This window comes from Podarcis melisellensis (genome assembly GCF_964234715.1).
Source record: "Podarcis melisellensis genome assembly, chromosome: 1".
Classification (NCBI taxonomy): Eukaryota; Metazoa; Chordata; class Lepidosauria; order Squamata; family Lacertidae; genus Podarcis; species Podarcis melisellensis.
The window spans coordinates 24,016,675-24,040,035 of NC_138528.1; the positions used below are offsets into that span (position 1 = coordinate 24,016,675).

The window sequence follows — 23,361 nt, forward strand, 5'->3', positions numbered from 1 at the left end:
GAAAAATACATCTACTCTCTAAGAGAAGCAGAGAGCAACTGAACAAAGGAAACGAAAGAACAAAGGAAACAGGAAACCAGTAACGTCACATCCCGTCTCCCTTTCCCGTGAGAATCCAACAGTATCTGGACTACTGGAATGTAAACAGTCCTGTGGCTGCAAGCAGCTGCTCAGTGAGAAACAGAAACTAACAGTCTCAGGGCAGTTCACAGGACAAAATCAAAATATAAAACCACAAAAGATATAATCAAAATAAAAACAACAACCCAATAACCCTCTCCTCCAATCCCTCCCCCACATTTTAAAAGGGCTGTCAATCAAATCAACCAAAGGCCTGGTTAGAATGGAACAATTTAAAAGTTTTCATCCATAAATGATCAAAGAGGAAAGTAAGAGGTGAAACTTTGGAGCCGGTGGATAAAATGTATTTATGTCAGCTTGGCATTTTCTTGCAACAGAAAGAAAACCAAGCCAATTTCTTCAAACCCATTAGAACTGAACTGGATAGACCAATGGTTTGGCTCAGTAAATTCTATGTTCTGCCCATGGATAAGAAGATGGCTCCAACTGCCACATAGCACTGCAAGACGATGCATGCATACATCACCTAATGAATGCACAGAAATAGCTAGAAAAATAATGAGTCTGTAGCTTGAGAGCAGATACAGTGGAATTACAGGAGGGATATATTTTTTAATTTGACAAGCAGATGGGTTTCCCTCCCCCCACCTTTGAGTGATACAGTTTGGTGCCTGGTAAGCTCATAATTTTTCAAATCATTACTCCAAAAGTTGCATATGCTTCAACTGTAAAAGTATATTCCTTTATTGTGTTCGCATAGGAAATGCGGGAGACAGGCAGACAGCTGGTCTCTAAATGGTAATTTCAGATCAGCCAACACCTGACATGACATTTTCTGTCATATATTGGCTATAAGTCCAATGAATGAATGAATGAATGATTGAATGAATAAGCAAGCAAAGCAGGAAGGCTCTGAAGAAAGATGACAGGTTTTCCACCACAGCCTGGCAGGCAGGTATTAAAGAGAAAGAGTAAAATATTCCTCCTCTCTTCTATGTTATTATGGAGTGTTTTAACAGCAATGAAGTCATCCGAGTGGGACTGGCTCACCCTCAGAGTCTGACCTTATTTGAGATCTGTGGAGAATTGCCTCCCAAAGCCAAATTAGGTAGCAACCTGAAAGGATTGATGGTATATTTTCACTGTTAGTCCTACTCAGAGCAGACCCATTGAAATTAATGGAGATGACTAACATAGAACCATAGAGTTGGAAGGGACCCTGAGGGTCATCTATGAAAGGATATTTTAAAAGGTATTTTTAAAAGAGAAAATACCATAGTATGCTTTCAGTAACATTTTTAGAAGATGAATGCTTCGGAAATACGTACGTTTGATACTGTTTAACCTGCTTTTTGGTATTGAGCAGTCTACAGCAGCTGAAAAACAAACAACACACCATTAAAGTGAGTGAATCAACATTCTCTTTTAAGATTTGCAATAAACAGACTTTGCTTAACGTCAGATTATTGGTGGGATGTATTTTTGCCAAAGCTACTAAAAATGCAAAAAAAAAAACTTCTATGGCTGAAACATAATGGCCAGTCTACATTTTAAATGTTTTCACTCATTTAACTAGCTTTTTGGTTTTAATGAATCCAGTTAGCTGTGTTAAAGAATGAAATAGAAAGCTTGTGACCGGCTTTTGCAGAAGACGGGCGACGTAATGAGGATTCCGTGCTGTACTTCAACATCTCTGAACTCTTATTACAGAACGGTAAGGCCTTTAACTGTAGCTGTGGATACGTACTGTTCCCTGACACAGTATTACTTAATAAAGAATGTTTGTTCCTGTCCAAGGCTTTAATGGGTATGGAACTTGCGTATTTGTGCCCATGAAGCAACTGCAGAGAATGTGGTCAGTGGTGCATGGAAAACCAGCAACATCTGAATGACCACATCAGCATATTCTAATGGTATATTTATTCAAGGCCGCACTCAGATACATACAGAGCATCTAGTTTCCGATACTGTTAATCCTACGAATCAGCCCCATCTGAAAAAAGAGGTACTTTTACAGTCTATTTATCAAGCAAGATGCTAAAGTATGGATCACAGTATAATTAAATGTTTGGGGCACCCAAAGCAGTGTTTAAAATTTGCACTGCCATTTAGGAGTTTTTATAGCCATAATCAAGTAAAGAGCTGATGCGCTTTAGCCCACTGATTTCAAGACCAAGGCATGGCCTGACTGGGCACTGAATCGGAGGAAGTGGTCTTAGTGTCAGACCATTGATCCATTTGGCTCTGAATTGTCTGCAATGACTGGTAGTGGCTAGCCAGTGTTTCAAACAGGGGTCTCTCCCAGTCCTACCTGAAGGTGATGGGGATTGGGGTAACTGTGCCCCTGAAGGACCAGGTGCGCAGCCTGGGAGTCATTTTGGACTCACAGCTGTCCATGGAGGCACAGGTCAAATCCGTGTCCAGGGCAGCTGTTTACCAGCTCCATCTGGTACGCAGGCTGAGACCCTATCTGCCCACGGACTGCCTCGCCAGAGTGGTGCAGTGGTGCATGCTTTGGTTATCTTCTGCTTGAACTACTGGAATGTGGTCTACGTGGGGCTACCTTTGAAGGTGACCCGGAAACTACAACTAATCCAGAACGCGGCAGCCAGACTGGTGACTGGGAGCGGCCGCCGAGACCATATAACACCGGTCTTGAAAGACCTACATTGGCTCCCAGTATGTTTCCGAGCACAATTCAAGGTGTTGGTGCTGACCTTTAAAGCCCTAAACAGCCTCGGTCCAGTATATCTGAAGGAGCGTCTCCACCCCCATCATTTTACCCGGATACTGAGGTCCCCGCTCTGTGGAACGCCCTCCCACCAGATGTCAAAGAGAACAACAACTACCAGACTTTTAGAAGACATCTGAAGGCAGCCCTGTTTAGGGAAGCTTTTAATGTTTGATGTATTACAGTATTTTAATATTTTTTTTGGAAGCCGCCCAGAGTGGCTGGGAAAGCCCAACCAGATGGGCGGGGTATAAATAAATAAATAATTATTATTATTATGCATGCAAAGCAGATGCTCTAATACAGATGCTATAGCCCTTCTTAGCCCATGCTGAGGCTTAGCAGCGCCTGGATGGGAGACCATGTGATGGAAAGGTTTGTTTACTGAGCAGGTTGAGTCACCTGAGTGCCCCCCCCAGCAAACAGTTAACCAGCAACAGCTTCTGATTGGCCAGAGTTCCAAGGGAGGCAGTTGGAGTGGAGTGAGAGGTGGTGTGAGAGATTCATGGGGTCGGATTCTGTCAGGAGAGTTCGTTCTGACAGGTGGTAGAGCTGAGGAGAGCCAGAACTCTCAGTATATGCTCTAAGGTTCTGAATCGCAGAACACAGTTAAAATAGAGAAGACACAGTCCCACATGGTGTTTACAGGAAAAAGGGTCCTGAGGGAATACTCTGACAGGAAAGGGCAGCAGTGATTCTGAGGCCAAGGAGGATTTGGGGGTCTGTAAGGGAAACAGTCCAGTTAAAATCCTAAGTTCCTGAAGTGTGAGTGGAGAAATCTGAGCTATGAAAGATGTGTAAAAGAAAGTACCGTAACCATAAGCTTAAACAGCATACAGCCTATAACTTGAAACAGTATACGTTTTAATAAAAAGCACCAGCACTGTTTGTTACATTGCTGTGGAAGAAGAAGGAATAAAACTCCTTGTTTACATCTGTTATAATAAAGTTTGTTTGCAACCTGTTTTCCCAAAAGAAAAGCCTACCGTCGCTCATAATTCATTCTCCAGTGGGGATTTCACAGCGGCACCAGGGAGAGAGAATGCCATTGCACCGTTGCACTTGAGAACCCTATGCCACCTTGAGTTGCAGTCATGGAATTCTAGAGCTGGAAGGAACCTCAGAGGTCATCCAGACCAACTCCTCCACCCTTTTTCAGTGCAGAGGCGCAACTACAGCATTCCTGAGAGATGGCTGCCCGGTCTCTGCTTAGATGTCTCGATGTCGTGGATTGGCTGGATACAGAGTAGTGGGAGGCTCCACCTGGCGAACCCCCAAGGGAAGAAGGCTCAGGGCCAGGGGACTGGTGGTGGAATGGTGAGGAGTGGTCCGAGGATGAAGAGGGAGGAAACTGGGAGGAGGAGGTGTCAGAAGCTGAAGAGGTAACATTGGTGAGAAGGAAGAGGCAGAGGGCAGTCCAGAATCATAGGCAGAAGCGGAGGCTGGAGAGGAGTGGGGCAGGCTTGTTGGCGAAGCCAGGGAGTCTCTCTCCTGCTGTGAGCATCTTCCTTCCTCCCTGGTCTCCCAGAAAAGGGCAGAGCAGAGAGAGACAAGATGAAGGAGTCTCAGGTTGTTGGGGAAGGACCTGGGGGAGGAATCTTAGAGAGCGATGAGAAGTCCTTGCAACTGCCTAACTGGGACAAGACTGACTGGGAAGAGTTGCTGTGATCACTAGGCCTGCACCATTTTGGTTTCTTTGAAAAAAAGAGTTAATTTCACTGACACCAGGTGTTTTATGGCTGACCTTCTTCTGACTTTGACTCCTGGCACCCTAGCGAAAGGAAGCCTACCGCCCCCTGAGAGAATCATGATGGGGAAAGGATGGGACACAAATGCACTAAGTCAAAAACCAAAAGTGGTCTGAGTGATGAGGTGGTGCCACGGAGTCACATGGGATTGGGCAAGGCAGCACTGCCAGCTCAGGGCAGCAAGGGCACATGGACGGAGCCAACCCAATGTTCTCCCTGGTGCGCCCACACAGCCCCAACCTTGCCACTGATGTGAGCTAACCTCACATCCAGGTCAGCTGTGCTTCCGCCAGCACTGACACCATTCCACTACACAGGCTGCTACTGTAAGTACATGTGTGTGTGTACATGCACAGTAGACTGCGCTTGTCCAATCAGAAGTTAATTTCCCTCCTCACCTTCTTCTGTGAGGCAAAAGTAGAATTCTGTTGGGTACAGGGGTGCTAGAAATAGCAAAGGGATCTGTGGGGTGGCTGGGAGTCACAGGTCCAGTGTGCACTGGGTGGGTGTGTCAGGAAACTGGGGGCACCCTGTAGTCTAACTCGTCTTCTTTCCTTCCTCTCTTCTGCCCACAAATGCCCCTTCCCTGTTACAAAGCTATCTATAGCGCAGCATTGCATCCACACCATCTGTAGCCATGGCAACCAGGGTGAGATGCAGGTTTGCGGATTCTGGCTAACCACAGGGTTAATGTGGTAAAATTATGCAAACGTAACACTGCACTGTGGGTGGCTCTGAAAAGGGAAGGAGGCAGGCACCCGGTGCAGTGCTAAGGCACTGCCTCTGGACGAGAACCAAGGAGCTGTGGTTTCCTTAAGCTTTGCTGTAGGGTGGGCACTTGTCCTCTCCCCATCCCCTTAATACAGGGCAGTCCTCTTTTCACTCTGCTACCTCCTACATTTTCAAGAGGACAGCGCTTGGTCCTCTGTTTGGCATTCCATCTTGAATTTGGGGAATTATCTGGACTTCAAGATTTTCATCAAGCACTCCAACTAGTACATATTCCGCTGCATATTCTAAGCTTCCATTAAAACAAAACAACACCAGTGAAGTTCAACCCTCACAGTTTTCACAGAGAGAAAAACTCAAGCGAGAAAATGCACAGGTTCTACCATGATGTTCATTTAACAAAGAAGCGCTCTCCTTCTGTCTTAAGCGAAAGGCCTCAAGTCGGATTGACAAGCCAGAAAAGCTGCCAACAGCAATTCTATCCCCCGAGTTAGCCTGTGAGGGGAAGGGGGCAAGACTCTTCCACTTACTGTGGTTGTATTTTATAGCAGTGACTTTACCTGCATGACTGTCCAGCACACTGGGAAAGCTGGAAGATGGGGGAAGACTATTCATGATAGAAACACATGCACTGTATTGAGCTGTTGGCTGTCAGCTCCAACGGCAACAGGTGCTGGTTGGAATGATAAATCAAGGCTTTCTGGGTTTAATTTGACCCAGGTCTTTCCAGAGCCCTCAGCTTTGGAGAAGTAGCAATAGTAACCAAGATTATATCTGACCATGTGCAGAGTGCTGAGTCTTCACTACTGAGAAATTCCAGTCGTTCCCCGAATATCTAGGGCTGGGGACAAAGCTTCCCAGTCACCTGGATGCATGAGAGGCTGAAACAGTTGTCAACAACAGCCGGGACAACTGCCAATTGGTTCTTTCCCTGCCAGAACTGGCTCCATCCGCCGACGTTCCTCTTGGTTGCTCCAGAGGGAGAAATAAGCTTAGCAAGCCCCATTCTGTGGCCTCAAGTGAAGGGATCAGTCACCGTTTGGCTCACTCCTCTGTCAGAGATGTCTCCATCAGCAGCAGAAAAGATGAAGAAGCCCTCTTCCATCAGCCTGGCTAGGGCCAACTGCCATTGGGCTCCTCCGTCCCCAGAACTGTCTCACGCTATTCCGTTGTCTTCCCATGAAAAGGTCGGTGCTTTGAGCTTGCTTCTTTTCCTCTTCCCTCCTGATTTTTCCTTCTTATACCCTTTCATCATAAACTATATGCCACTTTGGGCGCCATGACAGAAGTGCAGTATCTAAAAAAGCAAATAGCATGGCATCCAAGAAAGCTTGAGTTTTATGAGCACAGGAGGAACCAAGTGAAGGGAAACACAGACCAAGCCCAGGGGGTCGGAGGGAGGGCTATAATGATATTTTTGCAGCAAATCCATGAGATAGTCTCCTACTATTGGACTACACTTTGACTATTAGGCTCCATTCCCATTCTTCTTTCCTCCTCCCTCTTTCTCTCCCTCCACTCCTCTCCCCTCCACCGGCCAACTGTCTTCTCATCCCCTCCATCAATTGCTGCCCAAAGTAGCGCCTTAGAAATATGAATTACCTAAACAAGAGAACTCCCCTCCCCCTCCAGGCACAATTACAGAGATAAATGACCTGCTGCACAGGGCACAAATGAGATGTGTTAATTTAGTCTAATTTGCACATTCATAATGTATGCTACCTTCTGCACCTTTTGGACTTCTCAGCAGCAGCTGTTTCCCTTGGAGAGGGTCACTTTGAGACGCGAGTGAGGGCCAGGATCTCAACCAACTTCTTTTTCCACAGATATCCACATCTGTCTTGCCTCTAATCTGGCACGTGGAAGGTGCGTATGTGTCAGCTGGTATTCCTTGGGGCAATAGGTTTTGCCGGAAGGGACTCAGGGCATGTCAAAAGTGGCATGATCCTGGTCAGTCAGAAAACACCCATATCTTTTGGCCCTCTCCTGCTCTCTTTTCAGCTGTGGTTAGTTACTGTTCCCCTGCCCCCTGCCATTGTGCCTTGACTGCTTCCCCAAGAACAGCTACACTCAATGCAGGAAAACAAGCAGTGCTGCCCTTCTTACATCCCTAGTAGTGGTTTATTTTTCTTATTTTCTGAATATCTGATGATACACACAGATCACAACGGCTAGAAAGTTATGGATTTATTTATTTTTTAAAAAGTGACATGAAACTGATAGTACCAGTTTAGACCCTGGGCAGACGATGCTTATGAGCTCAGGAGCTGGGAATTAATTTTGTGCAATGAAGCATGCAATTGGAGGAGGTGCACTTCAACAAAAATATTGGCTGATTTATTTCACAGTGATGTTCACTGAACTGTACAGTTTTCTTCATAAAGCAGGTAGGTGTTGGGCAGCTTGTTAGATTTGGGTGCAGGAGAACTGGGTTCAAATTCACACCAAGGGTGAACATTCTGGACAGCTTTGGGTTCTCAGCTTCTATTCTATGTTTGCAAAATAGGGATAACATGTCAAGGGGCTTGTAGTGAGGATACATAGCTCAGAGACTGTAAAATACCTGGCCCTATAAATTGCACCTTTAATGAAATTATTTTTTAGAACCATCTATTAAGGTCTTTTGTACTGTTTACCTTTAACCCAGTATTTGCAATTATGGTTGACATTTTAAAAATACAAAATGGATACAATAGTTTGGTATGGATTTGTTTTTCTAAGTCACATTGGGTTCATTTTTTTTAAAGCGACTAATATATGTAAATGATTTCATTTAATAACAGGTTGAATATTTTCTGCAAGATGACTAAAAAGTTGTTATATGTAATTTATGTGGAAAACAAATGGATCTGGAGACTAGTTTGATTTGACTGGCTGAGGCTGAACTCTTAAACTCATAGTGCAAGTCTATATATGTCTAGTGAGAATAAAGGCCCACTTAGTTCAATGGGACTTATTTCCAGGTGAAATGTATCTAGGATGGCAGGTGTAAAAAGGAGTAATTGAACACAAGGGGACTTCCTTTCTTCTGGGTAAACATGCATACAATTGCATTGCAAACCCAGGAACCTGAATGGAATTACTACAAATCTGAAAATACATAAGGCAGATGTGTGAGTAACCCCACCTAAAAAGGTATTAAATATTAAAATCAGAATGATTTTGTTGTTGTTGGCATCTGTCTGTCTTGAGAGACAATGGATTGCGCCTCCTGGGGTGAAGTCAAACCTCTGCATTAGCAACACTGAAGTGATCTCCCTGGGGCACAAGTGTGTACGGAGGTCCTGGACTTCCCAGAATACAAGACCCCACCCCCTTCTCAGCCTTGCTCATGTGCTCCAAAGGAAAGCAGAGCAATACGTCTGGCACTGGCTTGGCAGCAGGAGTTGCTGGAAGGAAGCATATAAGGCCCCATCCTACTGTCTTAGGGGCTCCACTCGGGATTTGTATAGGGTTTACTCCTTAGCCTTTTCTTCTCCCGCAAGGGAGAAGAGGTTTAGGAGTTTTCCTTCTCGTAGATGGGCTACCTTCCCAGGTTGATGAGCCCCATCTGCCCCTCACTTCCCTCTACAGCACGTGCAGATACAGCCTACTTGACTGTTGGACCCACTATGGTTCTCGTCCACTCAGTCTGCCAGAGCCTGTCTTTGCATACAGGGAAAAGTCCCTAGCTCATCAAGAGTTTGAGACTCATTGGCTTCTGATGGGGAGAATGATGTACACGAGTTAAAACCCAACTAAGTTAAGACAGCCAGAATCCCAGTACAAACCCTTCTACACCGGTCCCTCCTCACAGCCATGTCACTTTTACTGGACTCATCCCAATTGTGCCTGTATGGACCTCTCCCTTCCACCCACCGAAGAGGCAGCCACTGGGATGCTCAACAGCTGCCAATGGGAAAGCCCTGAAACAGGGCATTCTGAGGACCGGGAGGGTCCAAGCCAGCCTTGCTCCCATCACATGGCAACACTGGACTCCATCTGGGCCCAACAGCGGCATCAGCTCCAGGCTGGCACAGCGATCTGCCTGCCCCACTTTCCACCACTTTCTGTGTGCCGCAAGGCTCAATTCAGCCCAGCAGTCAATTTTAGTATTACCCCCTAAGTATCTGCAGACAGAACAATGCAGATCATAGTTGGAAACCATTTTGTGTGTGTCTGAACACACAACATTTGAAATTAAAGATCATTTAAAAGAAAGGTTGTTTATTGACTATGCATCTTAAACTGCTACAAGGCTTAAGGCAGGCTGCATCCCTATACCTATGTGCCTGGGAGTAAGGTAAAAAAAAGGTAAAGGACCCCCTGGATGGTTAAGTCTAGTCAAAGGCGACTATGGGGCTGTGATGCTCATCTCGCTTTCAGGCCGAGGGAGCTGGCATTTGTCCACAGACAGCTTTCCAGGTCATGTGGCCAGCATGACTAAACCACTTCTGGCATAATGGAACACATGACGGAAACCAGAGCGCACCGAAATGTTGTTTGCCTTCCCGCTGCAGCAGTACCTATTTTTTTACTTGCACTGGTGTGCTTTCAAACTTCTAGGTTGGCAGGAGCTGGGACCAAGCAACAGGAGCTCACCCCATTGTGGGGATTTGAACCGCCGACCTTCTGATTGGCAAGCCAAAGAGACTCAGTGGTTTAGACCACAGTGCCACCAAACCCAATGCGACATACAGTACTTCATAGGAGGCATGCATACAATTGTGCTCTTATTTTAATCTTGCTCCTATTTATGGGATTGACAATTGAAACATAAGAGATTAAAAATATGTTTGTTTTTTAATATTGAACCACATACTGTGATTTTATAGAGGGTGAAAACGGAAGTGTGTCGAGGCAATGCCATGCAATGAGAAATAAAGGAGGATTAATTAATGCTCACGTTTGTGCCAAATATTAATTAGCACATAGCACTGACTTTGGAGAATGACTATCTGCTCACCGATCCAAGAAATAGCAAATGATGTACCCTAATGATAGAAAATCTTTAGACAGACATATTGGCACAAGCTGTATTCAGTCTAGTGCATATATTTTTGATGTAATTTCAGTGGGAAAATAATATCTTTTCAGAATGCACAAACACTAGAGCTTCTGATTAAATTTAGCATTTCAAACACTCAGTTAAATGTTGGCAAGGTTAGGAGTTGGCATTTTTCTTTTAATTCAAAAATGGCAGGCTTTAAATGTGAGTGATTTTTCTTTCCCCCCCTAAGCGACAGATAACAGGGAAAATGTATTACTAAATAATTACTCCATTCAAGGAGAGGTGAATGACTTGTATATGCTTACCTTTAGCTGAAAGTATTTTATTGTAATGGACTGCCATGTGATCCCTGATCAGGTACTGGTTGCTTAGTCTGCGGGAGGAGTCGTCAATGCAGAAGGCTACAAAAGTAAAGCACATTTGATCGTTATTGTGGAAAGTGCCAGTAGTCTTCACCAGCAATTGCAGAAATATAAGTTCAAAGCAGGAACACACAGATGGAAACAGGTCATTGAGAAAAACTCTTTCGAAAACTTGGAATAGTGGCCATAGTGAGGTAGTCACAAGACTTTGGCCACTCAATAACCATGGTCCAATGGGAAAACTTGTGGAAGAATAATTAGAAATTCACAAAGTGTTAAATGATTAGAGAGAACTTTCTAAAAATGCAACACTGATGGTACTTAACACCCTGGAAACTTTCGAAAGTGTAAAAAAATGTGTCAAGTTGCTAGAGATGCAGAGATAATTCAGGAACTTTCTACCACATGTGGTGGTTATGCAAGAAAATACAGGTATTCTGGGAGAGTATTCATTCAGAATTGCAAAAAATTCTAAAGATCTTTTAAAATAAAAAACCAGAGGCCTATCTCCTGGGAGTTACAGATTTGGATATTCTGCAAAAAATGAAGGGTATATTTTTATACGCCACGGCGGCAGCAAGAGTTCTTATCACGGCAAAATGGAAGAATATCGAAATTCCCTCTATGCCTGAATGGATCCAAAAGCTGACAGAATATGCCAAATTAGATGGTCTATCAGAAAAAATAAAGAACAAATCAAAACAGGAATTTGTCTCAAAATGGGAGGTCTTCAAAGAATATTTGAAATATAAATATAGTAGTTTAAAATATGTTGCAGCATTCGAGGAACTTCAGTAATAGTTGCAAGTTAGCCATAAGAGGTAAGCTACATCAAGAAAAAGTTAAATGATGATAAAAGTCTGTATTGGCAATAAGTAATATGAGACTGAAATAAGGAAGACGGGAGGTGGGTCTATAGTGTTAAGACCAACTTATGTTTCATTATTTGTTAAGAAAATTTTGTGTTTATTGTTATTCCTGTGTGTAATTCTGTATCTGTGTTTTCTCCTTTTCTTCTTTTTTCGCTGTATCAATAATTTTTTTTAAAAAAGAGAGGAAAAAAACTCATGAAGAGCAGGGTGAATTGGAATCTGCAACAAAATGCTGCAGTATGGAATGCTCCTGTTCCATTTCACTTTGTTCCAAAAAAATCATCAGGGAGGAAGCTAGATGGATCTCCTGGAACAGAGAGCCTAGGCATGACAATGGAAAAAGACCATGCCAAACAAACTTCAGATTGCAATGGGATATGCATGAGGGCCTCCCCAGATGTTCTAAGTCAGGGATATGGAACCTGTGGCCCTCCAGATGTTATTAGACTTCATCAGCCCTAACTAGTATGGCCATCCGCCAGGGATGATGGCAGCTGCAGTTGAACAGCACATGGGACTCACTGATTCCTCAGTGGTGTTTAAAAGAATGGGGAGACTCATGAAGCAGGAGGTGGCCCCTGTGGTATTCTGGTATTAAGCAGGGAATTCTTCCCAAGATTAATGCAATATTCCATCTAGCATGATCACATCACATGCTGTAGTATTAGAGGCAGCTGTGAGAGAGATTGGATATCTGGTAGGGACAAGAAGCCCCATGCTAAAGCAATATTTTAAATATCTCATTCGGTTAATATTCCTGCTTTAATTAACGGAGTATTTAAATAAATCAAAGCTGTTTTTAGGGCTCTGAACATAACAAGCCTTAATTAGCCAAACTCTTCAACACATGAATTCCTTACTATGGGCTTCAACAGAGTGACACTACGCTCAGCGCTCTTTTATATATATTTTTTGCACATGGCAGCCAGAGCTGCACTTATTTGGACCTCAGATTCCAAGTGGTAAGTAAGTGCACATCTACTGACAATCCGTTCTTCCTCACTGTTTGTGGAACTAGCAACAGGCACACTCAAATGCCACCAAACCTGGTGGCTTCCATCTCTGCAATTTCCACCCGCTTTCAGACCCCTTACAACCTTTGTTTTCTTTTTATATGCTGACAATAAGGTCCCATGTCTTGCCGTGGCAAATCGCAGGAGGAGACTTTGTACTCAAATGGCTTACACATGGGCATACTGAAAAGCTAAGGGTAAAATCAACACTTACACCAGAATGCCTGTCTTCAGTTATGAAGCCATGAACAAGCAAATCACTCACCACAGAGCCATTTCAGTGATGCTTCTGAGATGTAAGGTTTACCGTTTAACAGCCAAAGCAGCAAAACATATCCCTGCATATGAAACTAGGATGAGATCCTCAAAAACAGCTACTCCAGAATAGCCCCATTATGAAGTCAACATGACTACTTTGGAGCAAGTAGTTTAAGGACTGCAGCCTGAAGGCCCTGGCAGCAGACTTCATGCCTATCAGGACTGAAAGGACTGATCAACTATCTGGTGAGGCAAATAACAAATTATACATAAAACATGTAGATTCTAACTGGGTTTTAAACAGCACAAGCTCTTAAGAAAAATGGCTCCATGTTTGAGGTAGTGTTGTACCTAAATTGTATCCATTATGTTGTGTATTGAGTCAAAGGATTTTATATCTGTATTATTATTGTCTGTATTTGCATTAGGGTAAAGTAACTGCCTTTTGGTTCCAGAGGGTACAGCTACTATTGGTTCATTTAAGCTGCTGTATTTGGATCCTCTGTCTTATTGGTTTCCTCCAAAAGGCAGGACTGTGATTGCCTGATATTGTTCCCTCCAAAATGTATCCTTTCTAGCTAGTTCCCTGTTCCTATAAATGTAGCTCTCCCCTCCTCAGGCCCCAGTCTTGTTTGCTTTAATAAAGAAGTGTTACTAGAGAACTGTCTCCAGCATATTATGTCAAGAGAGCTGAAATCACAAACCCCAAGTCACAACACATTACTTGAAATAAATAAGGGGTTGCTGTGGAATAAATACATCCTCTAAGAGGATTTTGTGTCCCCCCAAGATACCCTTAAAAAGCCGTTTAAAACTTTGTTTTTCCTGCTCTGATGAGTCCCCCACTGTATTGCCTTGGTGCCAAAAGATTTTTGTGGCCTCCCGAGCCCCCCCCATCAGAATTACTTAAACTTAAAATTCTTTTAATTTTCACCCCCCTGATTGTTTCCATAGGTACCCCACTGTGATGTCAAAAGTTTTTGGTGATACCCAAGAATCCTAAAATGTTTCCTTATTTTGGCCATGCCAATTCTGACAAGGACTGACCAAGGATCAATGTGGCCCTTGCCCTAAACCCGCCCCCCCCCCACCAAAAATCAACCACCTCTGAAATAAATATATTCCCTCCCCCCCCCCCCCCGATATCTAAGCCAAGCTTCAGCAACAGTCTTCTACACTGAGATGTATTATTTATTTAATTGGTTAAAACCAAGACAATGCAAAGACTAAAAACTTTGGGTCAGCTGATATTCTTGCATTCAGTTTCTGTTTAACAGTTCTGATCAACCAAAAATGACTTCCCCTTTCTCTTCTCCCCACTCCCCCCGAAGCCTCCCCCACTCCAAATATGTGCACTGAAGAATGACATATTTTACTCATTAGTATAGTCTCAGCCAAACTAAGTTCTCACCACAATGCTTTAATGTAAAATATTTTAAGAGTCCACAAAACAAGAATTCGATGCAAAGCTATACTTAAAAAATGTTGCTGTTTACCCCATTATGCAAATTACTTACCATTACTTTTAGTACTTAAATGTCCCCTGAATGGGCTTGCTGGTCCATATCGAGGAATGGCTTGGTATTCAAGCACTGATATAAAAAAGAAACAAAGAAATTAGGGTGGAAGTATAGCTTTCAGCATAGAGATTTTTTTAAAAAAACTCTTAAAAGGCAGTATGTTCATTAGGATGACCTATTGTGAAAAACATGAGTTTGTAGGAAAGCCATCAAAATACATGAGGTGAACTTACTTTAATAGTACATCAACTGAAGAGGGGAAAAAATCTCATTAATAGTAGTAAATCACTGATTAAATCAACTGTGCAACCATACATTAAAGTAATGCATAAGCCTATATATCAATGTACTTAGGCGGATTTAACTCTGCCTATGATTGGACTGAAAATGAAGTCATATATTTTTTCCTTTCATCTTGAAATGAATATACAGTGTCTATTCATTTTACCGTAATTATAGTAACTATACTTTTCAGTTTCAAGCTATCTAAGATCATAGTTTTGGAGCTGAAACATCATGGTGGCAACGGACAATTCACTGGAAGATGTCCATTTTCTGAGCAAAAAAACTTTGCACCCTGAGTTCTGGTAAAATACAAAGTAACAGTAGTTCTGTCTTGAACTACCGGATCTTCCATGGCACTTTCTATATTTTGCGGAGGTGGGAGGGGACATCAAAAACATGGAAAGGTCTGATGACATCCGAATCTGAACAGACAATTGCTTGGTTTAATATGAACAATCCTAGGGCTCACTGGCTTCCTCCTATCATCGCAAACTCCGATTCTCTCCCAGATTTGATTTCGCATGACATACAAACTGGGTAAACCTTGGTTCGTAGCAGTTATAGGTGTACAGCAAGACGAAAAGAATCCGTTCCGCGAGTCTCTTCGTCTTGCGGTTTTATGTCTTGCGAAGCAAGCCCCTTAGCGGATTAGCGCTATTAGCGGCTTGGGGAAAAGGGGGGGGGGAAACCCCCGCAGGAACTCGCGAGACATTTTCGTCTTGCAAAGCAAGCCCATAGGAAATTCGTTTTGCGAAGCACCTCCAAAACGGAAAACCCTTTCGCCTAGCGGGTTTTCCGTCTTGCGAGGCATTCGTCTTGCGGGGCACCACTGTAATACCAAACTATGGTTTGCAGGAAAATCAAAAGTGGTAAGAGAGGACGCAAGGGAAGGCAAGTACATCAATCCAAACTATATTTGGAATTAGCAGCCAGAAGAAGAGAGGTGTGCAGGTGCCAGAGAAAGAACTGTGAGTGGGCAAGTGTCCTATTTGCTATCCTTTGGACCATATGGGAAACTCATCCAACAAATCTGCTATAGCTTGGAATTGGGTGTGTGCAAATGTAGCTGATTGAGTGCTAAACAGGAACCAGCGGTGGGCAGGCAGCCTCACAAAGCTCTATCAACCTTGGGGGGGGGGGTTGGGGGGGTAGTTGAATTGCCAAATATTAGAAGTCTGCATTGGGTCCCTCTAGCGACAGATGGTTTGAGAAGGTATGAGCGCTGCCTTGTCTGATCATTTAACTCACCACGCAAGGGTTCTTAGAGACATGTTGTATGGTCTCCATTGACATCCTTTACAAATAAAAATAGTGTGCTGCATAGGCCCCCAACAACATATGCCTTTATGTGGCAAGTTCTATGTTATCCAAAATGTCCCTTTGTTGAATCTATTTTATGACGTCTGCGAAAGTGTACAGAACCTTCTGTTTATTTGATTTTAACTGCAATAATGTCTACACCCAGGCCTTGTTCTTTGCTTGTTTTTGTCTTGTTTGTATGTATGCATGTATACCTTAATAAACACATCTAAAAAATATAGCTCTGCCAAAATTGGTGCCTACCCATAACAGAAAGCCTAGAGAGTAACAAGGCATCAGCAGGTTTCTGGAACCGCCATTGTTGTGAGTTTTTGAGAGTGTGTTGAGAGTTTCTTTGGCTGAGAGTTGGCATGAAAGATTATTATTATTATATTATTTATTCATTTATTCATTGAATTTATATACCACCCTATACCCAGAGGTTTCGGATGGAGTCCTGGGTGAGATTCCATTCTAGAATCATATCTGTGTAGTTTATTTCTGTAGCAAAGACATATTTTTTGCTTTTTGTGAAATATTTCCTGCTCCAAGTCATTAACATAATTAGTAGGACCACATGTATCCCATCAAAATGGATTATGGATTCTAAGGCAAAAAAAGAAAGGGTTGCCTTGTACTATATTTTTAGTACTCAGCTGCAGTAAACAAGTACAAAATATGTGCATGCCATGTCAGATATGAAGTATGAAATTACCTCTCTCTTCCCTTTTACACCCTCCTTTTCCACATTAAAAATTAAACATATAATTATCTTTGCAACCTGGGCACTTAGTGTGCTTGTGGTTGCTATTCTGGATTTCTTCAATCCCACTCCTCTTAAAGCTACAGAAACTGAAATACATAACTGATCATAAAATAAACTGGGGTCAAATTCTGGGGTCAGTAAAGCAAATGTATTTTGTCGAGAATGAAAGTGTTTCCATATTATTTGGCATTCCTTAAACCTACAAGTAGGGGCTCTGCTGATCTCCACAAGTACAAATGGAAAAGAAGGGAGAGGGAGAGGGAATTAGTAGAATTACAAGTTTCAATTGGTAGTACGAATCACAAGTTTCAAGTTTGCTGTGCTAAAAGGATGCAGCATTTAACTTGTGGGGTACTGCTTTCTCCACATACAGTTTCATGGTAAACTATGTATAGGGTGATATTTTAGTGCATCCTAAGATTTAACCCACCAAACATTTAAAAAATAAAAAAAAACATATGCAATGGCTAGTTTCCACTTACTTCTTGCATACCACGAAACTCCATTCGCCAACTGTACTACATTCAAAACAATTATGTTACTATATTCAAAATGAACCCTTGCATACGTATAATTAACGAGCGGAACTGTTAAAGCTAGAATACTGTACTGTGAAAGCGTCTGCTTAATTGTGGTAGGTATCTGTTTCTGCCACATGTGCTGTGGATTTTTTATCATAATCCATTAAATAGATAAAGACTTCTAATACATTTTATCATGGAGGATTACACGTTCTCCCGTTCCTCTGAAGCAGCAAACTGACATAAAATATGAAGCGAGCCATTTGCAGTACAGTTCTAAAAACTATTTCAGCTATCATTGTCATTTTCTTATTATTGAATTCTAACGGATTGCTGAAATATGTGAGCTTTCGAAAAATATTCACAAATGTTATTTCTTACTTTAGTAAGAAGAGTGGTTTAAAAACAAAAAGCAAAACTCAGAGTGTGAGCTGGGCCTCCTGTTCTGTCTCTCTACCAAAAACGGGTTCCTGACCATCGGTGCCAAAAACAAGCGAGCTTATCACTGACCTTAGGGAGGGGTTGCAAATAGGGATATGAAGAGGCAGGTGGCCATGCTGCTTTTGTACAGGAGCCAAGCTCAACTCCCATCTATTGGTTAGATATAATGAATGTTCTACTGCGGCTACCACAAACAGCACTGGGCGCTGCTCTAGTTGGGTGGGAGGCCCATTGCTGGGAATGTGCTAAGGGCTCCTGGAGTCTGGAACTGGCACTGCCTACCTGCTCCCCCACCCCACTCCAGGCTTTGGGGAGTTCTAGAGTCCCTAGAACTCTGCATTGGAGCGACCACCATCATTTCATTATTTTGTCTTAGTTGGACTTGCTGAACATGTTAATCTATATAGATTATATGGAGTCGTACAGCTGCCGCCCCCCAAGTTGGCTAAGAAAAAACTCCACTCCTGAATCTCCATGCTAAGCTGGTGGGGTGGGGTACATCCATTTAACACCTAGAGAAGTCCATTAGCCAGCAACACAGTCTCTGTTAGAATTAAGTCTCTTAACTTTTAACTACTTGGGAAGTTAGAATTGTAGAGCGGGCAGATACAGCAAAGTTCATCTAGTAGTCTACTGCTCTGGAGACGGTTTTATTAGCTTCAATTAAACGAATTTGCTAAAGGTCACGGAGTGCATGCATGTTCTTCAGCGCAGAGCAGTCTCCACTGAACACGAGGTGGAATTAACGATGCAACTGGGCAGTTGGACACTCAGAGGGCTAAACTGATGCAGGCTTTGGTAGCGCATAGTCTATGAGGATCTGGATGAAAGTCAACACAGATGTTACTTCTCAACAGAGGCTGCTTCTCTATTCTGCCACTCTTGGGTACCTTGCAAGACAATTTTGACATTTTGCAAAATGGAAATATATGGTCCTGAGTCCTTGAGGCACTAGATTATGGTAGTTCAGAAGGCTTTAGGTGGTCTGAGCAGAGGTGGCAAGAATTGAGCTGACAGTACAGGCAAGGAGCCAAAGCCATTAATGCAGTCCATAAGATGAAGGAATACCGCTGGGCTGAACAAACTGTAGAATAGAGTAGGAAGCAAACCAGGGAGGCAAATGAGAAGGAAGTGGTTAAAGGAACAGTCAAAAAAGTTCATTTGGACCAGCCTAGTGCCCCCTCCAGACTATATCAGATTCCTCACACTGATAATGGCTCCTGTGTACATGAATGGAGAAGAGAGAGGTCTGTGCAAGTCTGTGCAGAAACTAGACTGTTATGCAAAAATAAAAATTACATTGCTCCATCCACTTTTGCTTCTGGCCCTGATAAGTATTGGCACATGGCCCCCACTGGTTGCCCATAAGGGAATGCAGCCCTTGGATGAAAAAAGATTCCACCCCCTGGTGTTGAGATACTGACCTAGATGAACCAATGGTTTGACTCAGTCTAATCCAGTGTCCTGTGTTCTTTAGATGCCTCATAAATACATCTTTATTTATGTTGGCAACAGGATTTAATTTTATTGGTTTGGTTTGCTTGGCTGTGACCTGGTAATTTGTAATAGTATGTTTGTTTTTAACAGTAGTTTTATTGTTGTTTTATTATCGCACGTCTTTTTTTGAGCAGTATGTTATTGAAAAAATGGCCAGTACGTTTAAAAACTAATCTAAATATTTCAGTTTTTTTCTTTTATAATTGAACAACACACATAGCTCCTATTCAAACAACATAAATATCTCAGTAATCAGCCTGTAAGTAAATTACGTCTTATTTGCCACAAGTAAAATCACGTTTCTGTGTTACAGATGTTATTTTATTACTGCTTCAACCTTTGGCAAGCAAAGGCAATGGGAGATAAACAGCTCAGTGCAAACCACCAGCTTTGAATAATAAAGCTGTTTTAGAGCAGTTGCATTAATGTCTAGTTATAAATAACACTGGTCTGTCAATAATGCAAAAAATGTTAGTGCTTCTTTCAGTGGTGAACTCTTTTGATTGCTGCATAAGTTAAACTGATCCCAGGGAAAAATTAACTTAACTACACTTCAGCAACTTTGTTCCTAAGACTGGAATCCTTAGATATGTTCCAACTGAGTTGTCTGTCTGTCTTAACCCAATGGATTTTAAGCTTTGTACCAGTAAGCTTTGAAAGCTGAAAAAGGGATTCCTCAATGAGAAGACGGAAGAAGATGGAGAACATTTGTGGAGAAAAATCACCCCAGTTGAAACAACAAAGTAAGGGTTTATGAGTGTCATGTCTTCCAACTAAAATCAATTATGACTGCATAAATACTTCGGTTGAATTAATACCCTACAGCGTGGGGATATTTATCTAAATCATTTCAAAACTCTCTTTCAATATAAATACCCCCAGGCACGTAACAACAGAATCCGTGTAAACATTAAAAAGCCATGCTGTGGATCAGACCACAGGCCTTTCTGGTCCAGCATTCTTCCTGGTTGACACGATTCCTTTGCGAAGCCAGCAAGCAGGACCAGAGAGCAACAGCGCAATATAAAAAGGAGAAAATGTTGGGCCACCAGGCAGGGCCGGATTTAGGTTTGATGAAGCCCTAAGCTGCTGAAGGTAATGGGGCCCTTTATATGTCCAGCTGTCCTTTGTCAACAACACATTGTTGCTGGTTTTGTGTTGAATATATGCTATATGGTAATTTATGGACCAGTCCATGTAGAATGTAGGCATCCTATACAGTGGTACCTTGGGTTACATACGCTTCAGGTTACAGACTCCGCTAACCCAGAAATAGTACCTCAGGTTAAGAACTTTGCTTCAGGATGAGAACAGAAATTGTGCTCCGGCGGTGTAGCAGCAGCAGGAGGCCCCATTAAAGTGGTGCTTCAGGTTAAGAACAGTTTCAGGTTAAGAACAGATCTCTGGAATGAATTAAGTACTTAACCCGAGGTACGACTGTACATAGAAATGAGCAAACTAGTGATATTTTAGGGAGCAGGCTAGCAGGCGGGGGCCATTACTTACACCACAGGAGCCTACACAACACAAAACACTGTTGCTGTATGTAGGTTTTATTTCTTTCTTATCTTATATTTTGCAAATGTACATCCAGCTCATTTTTTCCTTTAATTTTTAGGGGGCCCCAAGAGAGTGGAGCTTGTTTAGTTTATATGTAAATCCGGCACTGCCACCAGGCCCCCCTCCAACCCCCCCCCCAACAACAAAACCATGAGCTATTGGTTCTTTAAAAATAACGAGGGTCCATTACTTCTCTCAAAGTCTAGGTGACACTTGGGAAGAACCTTGGCTCCTCCTTTCAAACGCTCACAATCATTTACTGCACATGCTGAGAAACTGCACAAGAAAACAACAAGGCCATAAGGCCAGGCTTAGGCATGCATAAACGAACCAGCACACCACAAACCCTGCACATGTCTACTCAGAAGCAAACTCCACCCAGCTCAGCAGGCCTTTCTCCCAGGCCAATTTATTATATGGGGCTGCCGTCTTTAAAAAGCACTTTGTACTGGAGTGGGCGGCGATTTCTGTTTCATCCAGCTTGCCCAGAATGGCAGATCTCCACAGAACCACCTGTGTGCAAGGGAGGCTGGGAACCAGGACAACACAGTGGAGGAGGAGGGGTGCATGCTGGGAAACTCCCACGCTCCTCATCCTTTCCCCCCAGCGCGTTCTGGAGCCCTTTCTCAGCCGCGGGATCGGAGCGGGGCGTTCTGGAACCCTCGCGGAACTCCAAAAGAGAAGCCTCGCGACTGGGGCGGCGCGCGCTGCGGGGGGTTCCCTGCGCGCATTTGGCGATGTCGTCATAGTCAAGGCTGGAGAGGAGAAGAGAGGGGGGCGCGCGCGAGGGCTTGTTTATTGTCTGTCTGCTCTTGCGCACGGAAATGCCTGCAGTCTCTGGCGAGAGGGATTTATTTGGCTATATGGCGGGGGGGGGGGAGGCAGGTGAAGGGCGGGCGGTGCAGGATTAGCGACCGCTTCTGCCAGCTGCGGAAGGTGCGAAGGTGTCCTGGTAGGCGCCAGAAGAAAGGGGCACGGAAAGGGAGGCGGGGAGCGCCCCCAGCCTCTTCCTCCAGGTCTCGCCGCCCTCCCATCCGCAGGACATGCCGGCGGACCTCCTCCCCCCCCGCTCTCCGGCTCGTCCCCGCGTTTCTACCTGGGCTCCTCCTCCTGCTGCCGCCGCCACCTCCGCCGCCCTCCAAGCTCACTCCCATCCTCTTGGCCCGGCCCGCCAGGCTCCTCCTAGCCCAGAGGGCCACCGGCGGCCCGAGCCCGGCGGCTTCCGTCCGTCCCTCCCTCTGCCCTTCCTTCCTCGCCTCTCTCGGCCGGCAAGGGGCGGGCCTGGCAGCCCGACGGGTTGCTATGGACACCGCCGCTCGCTTGGCGGCCGCCGCCGCTGGGCGCGTTACGTCCTGGGACCGGGGGAAGGGCAAGGTGGAGGAGGAGGAGACCTGGAGCCGCGGCTCTCTGCGCCGCCGAGTAGGGCTTGCTCCCGTGTAAAGAAGGAGCGCGGGGCTTCAGAGGGCTGAACAGCAGGTCTCCTCAGAAGCAAGTCCCGCCGCGCGCAAAGGTGGTGCTTGAACGCGGAGGGGACCCCTTGCCAAGTATAGGAGCGCGGGTGTCTTGCGCCGCGCAGGGTGGACTGTAGGAAGGGCGGCTGTTTTCCGGAGGAAGGTCCACTCCCTGGTTCATGCCACCCCCTGTTTACGTGGGGTTGGCAGCAGGGCCCCCTCCGAAATCCCGGAGAGCCACAGCCAGGTAAAGAGCACTGAGCTACGTGGAGCGAGGGTCTGGCTTCACCTAATGAGTCGAGAGTGGATTTCTTGCTCTTTATTCAGCTCATAGTGGTGAGGAGGACTAGAAGGTGCCCCAGAATGTCTGCTTTATATACATTATTTACACAATAGGCCCCACCTGATTGGCTAATTCCGGGATTCACCTGTAGGCCAATCTGGTTGCGGATTCACTTCCACCTGGAGCTGGATTGAGTGGCTCCTGAGGACCAATCAGACTGCTGCATTCTGAATCCTATTGTTCTAGGACCAATCAGACCGCTGCCTTTTGGATCCTATTCAACTCAGTACTGTACATAACACCTAAGGTCGTTTTCTATGCTAGCCTATGTACATTTACCAGGGAGGGGAGGCCCTACCACCCTACAGCCTTCCCCACCAGCTCCGCTCTGCGATTCCCCCCTGTTGCCCAATGTGCCCTGTCCCCCCTCCCGTTACTGAGAATAGGACTGGGGGGGGGGGGAGAACCAGTGTGATTGGTCAGACAGTATACCCCTCCTTTCCCTCCTTTTCTTTTAGTGTAAGTGGGATGGAACTTTGCTATGCTCACTTTCCTTAGGCTTGGGAGCTTTGGAGATATTTTTTAGAACTACGGTATTTATTTATATGTGCTTAGTGATCATTTGCTACCTGCATACAGTATTTGTCACCTTAGCTACCCAAAGCAGCACCCCTATACTCTGCCTCTTTCATTTCTGTGTAACAAACCCATACAGTGGTACCTCTGGTTACGTACTTAATTCGTTCCAGGGGTCCATTCGTAACCTAAAACTGTTCTTAACCTGAAGACCACTTTAGCTAACGGGGCCTCCTGCTGCTGCTGCGCCGCCGCCGTGCGATTTCTGTTCTCGTCCTGAAGCAAAGTTCTTAACCCGATTTACTATTTCTGGGTTAGCAGAGTCTGTAACCTGAAGCATATGTAACCCGAGGTACCACTGTATTTTTTTTTACTTCC

At 44.3% G+C, this 23,361-nt stretch overlaps 1 protein-coding gene and 1 long non-coding RNA gene across 10 annotated transcripts in view; one reads left to right on the plus strand and one right to left on the minus strand.

Moving 5' to 3' along the window:
- The window catches only part of SPATA7 (spermatogenesis associated 7), a 54,789-nt gene extending 32,826 nt beyond the window's left edge, over positions 1 to 21,963 (minus strand). The window contains exons 1-4 of one of the 9 annotated variants that reach the window (XM_081912133.1): positions 21,770 to 21,963; positions 14,302 to 14,376; positions 10,585 to 10,680; positions 1,410 to 1,457 (exon numbers count right to left, since the gene is read on the minus strand). In XM_081912133.1, the coding sequence (XP_081768259.1) occupies positions 1,410 to 1,457; positions 10,585 to 10,680; positions 14,302 to 14,376; positions 21,770 to 21,827 (277 nt within the window). In that variant the 5' untranslated portion in view covers positions 21,828 to 21,963. Of the gene's footprint in view, positions 1 to 1,409; positions 1,458 to 5,849; positions 6,084 to 6,154; positions 6,416 to 10,584; positions 10,681 to 12,740; positions 12,908 to 14,301; positions 14,377 to 21,769 lie in introns of those variants that run through there. The other 8 variants (XM_081912130.1, XM_081912131.1, XM_081912132.1 and 5 more) reach the window with 8 other exon arrangements.
- LOC309372882 lies at positions 12,906 to 15,635 on the plus strand. Its single transcript, XR_014169719.1, has 2 exons — positions 12,906 to 13,030; positions 15,445 to 15,635. It is a non-coding gene; the product is annotated as an uncharacterized lncRNA (long non-coding RNA).
- Positions 21,964 to 23,361: the final 1,398 nt, after the last annotated feature.